Genomic DNA, 7,333 nt, shown 5'->3' with positions numbered 1-7,333 from the left:
GTTTTATTTGTACCCCAACATTACCTTCCCCCTTTAATTAAAATAAAAATATTTGCATACCTTTATCTTGCTGCATTTACACAGCTTCTTTGACAATAGCAAAGAGCCTTTATAAAAGTCCATCATTCACATGAAAGCAGTTTAATTGCACTGAATAAAATTCAGAGGAAGCTGTGCCTGTATGAATGTTTGGTACTCCCCTTTGTTTATAGGCTTAAAGTGACCAACTTGAGTAATCTTAAATAGAAATGATGCGGAGACACAGAAAACATCTGCCTTGTTTTGGTATTGAATCTTTTATTTATTGTTATACACATGCCGCTATACACACAAAGAGAGACGGGTACAGGATTTTACATAGAGCCAAACACCACCTACTGTGGGGTTATCCTGGATACCAGGGCAACAGTGGTCAGAACAGGAAGGCACAGTGTCAAGTTGAAATGGCACAGAAGAGGATAAAAGACAAAAGAAACGGTTAAAAGCAGCGCGAGGTGAGAGTGTCTACTAATTCACATGCAAATGCAAGCCCAATTAATAAAATGCAAACATTTCAGATGTGCTCCTTCTGGTAACACATACACAAAAGTACTCAGACCTAAGTACTTATAATAAATGCATAATTAATACTTGGATTTCACAAAGAAAAGCAACAATTCAACTTAGGATTACTTAATGACATTAACTTTTTTTTTCCTGTTGCATGAAGTTTGTAAGAGAAATTAAAGGTTCTGTACATTAGCGCCCTAAAACCTCTGTGCAGTGGAGCCGTTGGATATTGTAGCATTTGTAAGAATGTTGCAAGAAGCAGGCAGCCATATAAATTCAAGGCACATAGATCTAAAACGCATGATGCTACACGTACTGGACCAAGGAAACTAAAGCTGCTGCTGCCACACCAACACGTGACTCCTTGTTTTGCAGCGACATCATAAGCTAACACTTGGGTTGCCACAAAAAGACTCTACCGCTATCAGCCATATCAATGACGGGTAAGCTTGCCTTGCTATTGGCTGTTTGTTCGAGGCTTTAACTACGTCTGAATTAGCCTGTAGTTAAAAAAATGTGCATTTTACCAGAATCTATTTTTGTACTTTAAACATTATATTTTATACATATATAATAAGCAAGAATAGATTTTGAAGTACACATAATTCTTAATTGTATCACATTATCTGAAAAGTAAACCAACATGCTTAGGATGAAATACAACCAAAAAAACTTCATCATATTCTTTCTCTAAAAGTAATGGATGAACTATTTTGTTGGAGTGCAAAAAAATCAATCAGAAACGGAGACAAAAACAAAAAGTAAAGCCTTCCCGACAAATTAAATCATCTTGGATCAATAATGTTCTCTGTTTCTGATCATTCCAAAACGATTAATACAAACTGCACTTAGAGCTTCTTCTCAAATTATTGTTAGGATGGTTAGCTTGTAGTTAACTGTGCTTGAAAGCACCACCAAGACAGGTAGTGGAAATCTCTGGAATCTACATTACAAAAATCACTAATCTGTCCAAGACACACAACTGAACACTATGGATGTTAATGAAATGTTTTTTTCAAAGATGAAAACTGAAATATACCAGTCATTGAAAATGAGAGCAAAAACAACTTCGCCTCAGCTCGGTGTTCTCCTTCGAGCCGATGGAATGAACAGTCCTTCGTAATCCTCTCATTTTCTTTAAAGCCTCATATCAACAATTATTAAAACAGAAGCTCAGAGGTGGGCGGGGGGGCTTTTTGGAGGCCTTGTGTGAAAGTGACAAAGGGACAGGACTGTTGTAGTGAGGCAGAGCCGAGTCAGAGTCAGTTGAAATGTTCATCTTCCATATGAAGGCTGCTTGTGGGACACAGGAGAGGCTGGCTGGAGCAGTTTGTGCTCTGACTTTTTAGACTTTCCGTCGAGTCTGACGAACCTGCGACGGAAGAAGTGGAAACGTTAAAAGCAAAATCTCCTGTTAGACTTTCATAAGGTGCAGCGAAGCACAACACACCGCATTTAAAACATGCTTACAGCAGCAAATCCGACATATTTTTCTAGCTACAATAGACGTCAGTGAATGTAATCACAGAGAACCACATTTGGTGGGAATAGGTGGAGTCCCCTCTCCCAGTATAACCAGAAGCATAGCAGACAGGAAAGCCTACATACCGCAGTTATTCCTCCATACCAATGGAGCAGGAATCAGGACCTAGAGCTGCAAAGGGGGTGAGGAGGAACACAGAGGTAGGATGGTAGGAAATAGAAGAGGAGTGTTAGGAAACATGCAGAGGTGAGAGCACACAGGTTAGATGCAAAGCACATAGAGAACACAGCCTCAAAGTGTTTAGTTTAAGATCCTGATCTGGGGAACCAGAATATAAACGGTAAAGCCTTATAGAGTAAAAAGCGAGCAAGATGCAGGAGATTGTGTTTTAATGATGGCACTCTGATTTTCTCAGAAGTCCCATCAGAGTACGCTTTTGTCAAGCATATTTGAAAAACATTTTAAAAAATGAAATCACTTTCATTTCTGTGCGTCTTTCCGACAAAACATTCTCAACCAATTAATTAAAAAAAATATTTAAAATGTTCCTGCTCCGCAGAAGGTTTCTCACCAGGCAAAGACAGATCCCCCGCTGGGTCGCTTTCTGCTTTGGTCAAGCTGCAGTGCTCACTGCTGCAGTCCTGCAGGATGTCTCCTCCAGACGGCATTCTGTCCTCTGGATCACACACAATGTCAAACATGCTACAGTGTCTCTTTTTGCTGACGGCCAAATGCAAAAACAAGAAGAAGAAAAAACTAACCGTCGTCTGGAGAAAGAGATTCCGCCACATCCTCGGTGGCTGTAGCCTGGAAGAAAAGGAGACAAGAGTGGGTGTAAAGCACAGATAAAATGTAAAATAATAATAAAAAAGAGGCATATTACATCTGTGGGAGCGGGGCTGCTGGAGAGTAGTGTGTGTGGCTGCGCGTCAGACATCTCAGACAGTTTCTCTTCATCCTCCTCCTGGATGGGAGAGGATGGCGATCTCAGGGTGCTGGAAGAAAGATGATGATAATTAGACCAAGGCCTAATGAAATAAAATTTAAAAAACACTTTAGTTGCGTGACTACACTTTCCTTTGAGGAGTGAAAGCATAAAACCATTTTCTGTCTTGATCACAGGCCAAGTTCTGTCCCTGAGGACATTCGCGCAGCAGTATTACCTGTCAGGTGACTTGCTGACTTTTCCTTTCTGAAGATTTCCGTCACTTAAATGCTCCGGAGAGCTCAGCTGCCGGCTGTCCCCTCCCAGACTCCCGGAGAAGTTGATTTCGTCATACAGCGGCGCAGAAGGGATGGGGGGAGACACCGACCGCAGACCGTTCAGCGCCTCCAGCAGGGAGATGGGTTCGAAACCAGGCGGGACCGAGTCGGAGCTCTGCAACACGGTTACAGATGGTTAAAGAGGGAGATCTTGGTCAAAGAATAAAAGTAAAAAAAACAATAAATAACACCTACTGAGTGCTCATCATGGTCCATAGTTTGAGCCAGAACAGGACTGAAGGACACAGGAGAGAGAGCTCCAGGTTTCTTCCTCACGGCTCTTATCTGCAGCAAGGCTCTAAAGGCTGAGTAAATGTAAAAACACTTATTATAAATTATTGGGCATTATTAATGCACAAACTGATCTGGTTTAGAAAGCAACGCCTCCTACGCAGCCTGCAGATGGGACAGTTGTTGGCCTGATAGCGCAGAGTGTCTGCGCAGGAGTTGCAGAGACACAGGTGTCTGCAAGGCAGGATGAGTGTGTCTCTCAGGTCGGACAGACAGACGACACACTCATTGCTGTTGTCGCTGTTCTCATCGTCAGATGGCTGAGAGGAAAGAAAGAAGAAAGTAATCAAACAAAGCAGAGGTTTTTCAGCACCATGACTGCTGCACACAAAATGTTTCCACGGATACCTTGGTCTCTTGGTTGTTTTTGTTCTCAATCCCATAGATTTCCTGGAGGAGGTAGCTGACACGGTCCACCTAGACAACACAAGCAGAAGAAATCTGATGGTTCTGGCTACGGAGACATGCCACAAAGGATTCGTTGCCTTAAACATCCCAAAAATTGAGTTTCTGAGAAACAGAGCTTTGGGTTTTTAATAATTTAAACTAACTTTCCACTCATATTCTAACTTATTACTGTAAAATAATAATGTTAAACGTACGATTTGCTTCTGCTTCAGAGGCTTGACGGAGAAACTGCCGTCAACATGCTGTAAGACAAAAAAACCTTTTAGCTCACATGAAAGCTCCATTCACTTTTCTCATATGTATGTTTTTTGGTTTTACACCTACTCTTTCAAATGCTGCCAAAAGCACATGAGCATGTCCAAGACAATCTAGAAAAATAACCAAATAAGGTGTAATTAGCAACTAAAACGTTTGGTGTTGATAGACCAGAACAGATTAGCTTTACAAAGCCTTGATGACCCACCATCTCCTTCATCGACCACAGCTTGGATTACCATAGGAAACACTCCTCGGTCCAAATCAAAGTTTAGCTGCAAAACAACATTTTGCACACGTTAACTGAAGCAGTTGACACATTAAAGAAAAAGCATCTTTATGTGAAGAGGGATCATGTCGCAAACTCCAAACCTACATCTTCCTCTTTCCACTCGCTGAAATCTATTTTGAAGGACGGCATGGAGAACTGCTGGCTCACCCCACGCTTGTAGTGCACTGTCTCAGAGACCATGGTTGGATCTTTTGGACTGTACCTGCACACACAACATCACCTCATAAAATGTCTTTCCAGAGTAAACATCCCACTATGTTCAACACATGCTAAGAAAATACACCAATGACTTTTTTTTTACCCCTCCAGGGGGTCTTTTGGTGGGCTCTAGTGTCCCTTATATTACAGTAGGCTGACAGGAAATGGGGAAGGAGAGGGGGGAAGACATGCAGCAAATGTCGTCGGGTCCGGGAGTCGAACCCGCGACAGCTGCGTCGAGGACTCAAGGCCTCCAAATGTGGGTCGTGCTAACCCCTACGCCACCACGGCACGCCCACCAATGACTTTTTTTAATGCATCTTGTTTTCAAAGATTACGTCAGTGTAGAAATATCAAACTGAGACTTTAATTAGTAAGGTCAAAATGTCACCATACAAAAGAAAAACATGTGACAGAAATATCTGATCTTAGGTTTCTTCATAGACTTTAATGCAAACTGTAATTTGCATCTTTATAAAAATCCACCTATGAATAAATGTATAAATGATGTTAGGTAGAATTTGACATCATCATAAGTAAATAGTCAAAACATTTTTTTCAGGTTCTTGCTGTTAGTTTTAGACAATGTTATGTGAATTAAAAGTTATACGATATAATTCCTACATAGCCATCCCATTGGAGAACTCCTCAAACGCCTGGCAGTAGAGTGTTATGGCGACCCTGGCATCAGCATCAAAGGTAAACTCCACGCCGTACTGGACCTTGGGTTTCCCGCCATCCTCCACCGAAGTGTCCGAGTCGTCTTTGTACCTAGACACGAGTGGTTTGATGGTCATTAACAGAAAATCTGTTCTCATGTTGGGATTCTTATAATCCTTACCTCACTAAACGGAGAGAGTCCTTCCGTATGTTAACCAGACTCCTCAAGGTTTTCACTGGTTCATGGGGTGCAGGTGTCACATATGGAAACTAGAAAAATAACCGCAAAATGAACGTTTAAATCGAATTACTGACAACAACTAAGGTCTTATAAAGACACAATCCTGAAATCAGATTTAAACAAATGTGAGATCTTACCTGCACTGGCCTATTTCCAAGAAAATTCAGGTCCATGTTTTCCCCAAAGAGGTAGCCCTCTGGATGTGGAGTATCAAATTTCTCTCCTCCCATGAAGAAATGGCTGGCGAAGTAATTCCCTGGAGAAGAAAGAGAAAAACTAATAACTAAATTACTGCCAATATGACAAGAAAGCATTGTTCTTAACAGGATAAAAAGACTAATAAATTCTGATACTGCACAGGTGGAGGTACAGTAAAGAGGACAATATTTAACTTTTCGCACCTGTACACAAAACCGCTATTTAAAACAGCACCTTATGATTTAACAGAGAAAATAAAAATGTTATACAATTTTAAAAAGTTTGTTAAATTTAACATCAAAATACTGAGTCCCCTTAGTTTTAACATGATCATTTTCATTTGCTTAATTATTTTAGGTTATATGTTATATGTGTTATAATGGCACATATAACAATAAATATAATCATTACAACGTGATCTGACGGCTTCACTGTAGGCTAGGTGGTTTTACCGTAACACGCCTCGGTCATTTACTTCCAACACGTGATATCGTGTCAGAAAACATTAACTTGTTTCCAGGATGGCACGTCCACTATAAAAAAAAACACTGTCGTTATGTATGTATATAGCTGAGAATCAACCGTGTAAAAGACGCTACGAAACCGAGGGATCAGAAAACCTATCCATTTTCCCAGAGTTTCTTTACCAAAATGAAAAAAGTCGTGTTTACTAATGAGAAACTGCAAATCAATTACCAGATTTCGGGGGAAATCGATAGGCCGAATTTGCCTGGATATCGATGTCTTCAACACCAGCAATCCTACGACTCAGGATGGACCCCATCTTCCTCTTAGCTACGGTTAGCTGCTAGCTAACGGCACGACGGAAGCTCGGATTAGCTGTGACTCGAGCCAAGACAGGTGTCCAGACGAATAAAACCTCCACCAAAAGGAAAAGCTGTCGTCAATTCGGCATTTCTCACGATATGTTTTGTTGGTGACGGAGTTGGGAAAATGAAAAAAAGCTAAGGGCGAGCTGTTGTTGTTGCCACCGACGTAACGACGTAGTAGGCACTCGATCTGATTGGCTGTCTGGCAGTTCAGGAAGTTCAGGAAGAGAGAGCGTTCCCTTTGTTACAGGGAACCAGCCGGTGTTCTGACTATTTGTGCTACCTCTTCAGATTTTCCTACCGTAGCACGGATAGATGTCCATCTGTTGGCGCTACGCGTCGAAAAGTTCTACCTTCATGTTTACGAACCGAAAACTATAGCGGATTGTGTCGTTATGTATTATCATTGTATAGCGATCTTTGAGTGACGAGACCGAAGTGGAAGTTTAGGAGTTCCGCTTAGCACAGCGCTGGAACCGTTTATATACACAATAAAACCACAAAAATATCACTTCCTTCATAAGAATATCCTATCCATTTAAAATGAAAAGCGGTCGCAGATGTTTGCCCAAATCCTTTTATGACAATAGCCTACCTTTTAAAAATATTTTAAATACAGAGGTGTTTGTAAGAATGAAAGGCTATCAGACGGGTGAAAGAAGTTT

At 41.1% G+C, this 7,333-nt stretch overlaps 1 protein-coding gene across 2 annotated transcripts; it reads right to left on the bottom strand.

Annotated features, from left to right (window-relative positions):
- Nucleotides 1-276: 276 nt before the first annotated feature.
- On the bottom strand, nt 277-6,875 carry mgrn1b (mahogunin, ring finger 1b). 2 transcript variants are annotated; one of them, XM_028042426.1, is made up of 17 exons: nt 6,535-6,875; nt 5,778-5,896; nt 5,581-5,669; nt 5,364-5,510; nt 4,626-4,743; nt 4,458-4,524; nt 4,319-4,362; nt 4,189-4,236; nt 3,935-4,003; nt 3,687-3,846; nt 3,491-3,600; nt 3,196-3,410; nt 2,916-3,027; nt 2,794-2,839; nt 2,604-2,708; nt 2,158-2,203; nt 277-1,921 (listed from the first exon to the last, which is right to left on the bottom strand). In XM_028042426.1, the coding sequence occupies exons 1-16, from the start codon at nt 6,620-6,622 to the stop codon at nt 2,163-2,165; spliced, it is 1,578 nt and encodes a 525-aa protein (XP_027898227.1). In that variant the 5' UTR covers nt 6,623-6,875; the 3' UTR covers nt 277-1,921; nt 2,158-2,162. The 2 variants fall into 2 exon arrangements, with proteins under 2 accessions (XP_027898227.1, XP_027898226.1); XM_028042425.1 differs by lacking the exon at nt 2,158-2,203 and having other exon boundaries at nt 6,535-6,874.
- Nucleotides 6,876-7,333: the final 458 nt, after the last annotated feature.

This window comes from Xiphophorus couchianus, chromosome 16 (assembly GCF_001444195.1).
Source record: "Xiphophorus couchianus chromosome 16, X_couchianus-1.0, whole genome shotgun sequence".
Classification (NCBI taxonomy): domain Eukaryota; kingdom Metazoa; phylum Chordata; class Actinopteri; order Cyprinodontiformes; family Poeciliidae; genus Xiphophorus; species Xiphophorus couchianus.
This window is presented reverse-complemented; position numbering and strand designations above follow the sequence as displayed.

Coding starts and splice junctions, on each gene's coding strand:
- mgrn1b (XM_028042425.1), bottom strand. CDS start 6,622: ATGGGGTCCATCCTGAGTCGTAGGATTGCTGGTGTTGAAGACATCGAT. Junction 4,004..4,188: donor CTCTGAAGCAGAAGCAAATC/GTACGTTTAACA, acceptor TGTGTTGTCTAG/GTGGACCGTGTCAGCTACCT. Junction 2,709..2,793: donor ATCTCTTTCTCCAGACGACG/GTTAGTTTTTTC, acceptor TGTGTGATCCAG/AGGACAGAATGCCGTCTGGA.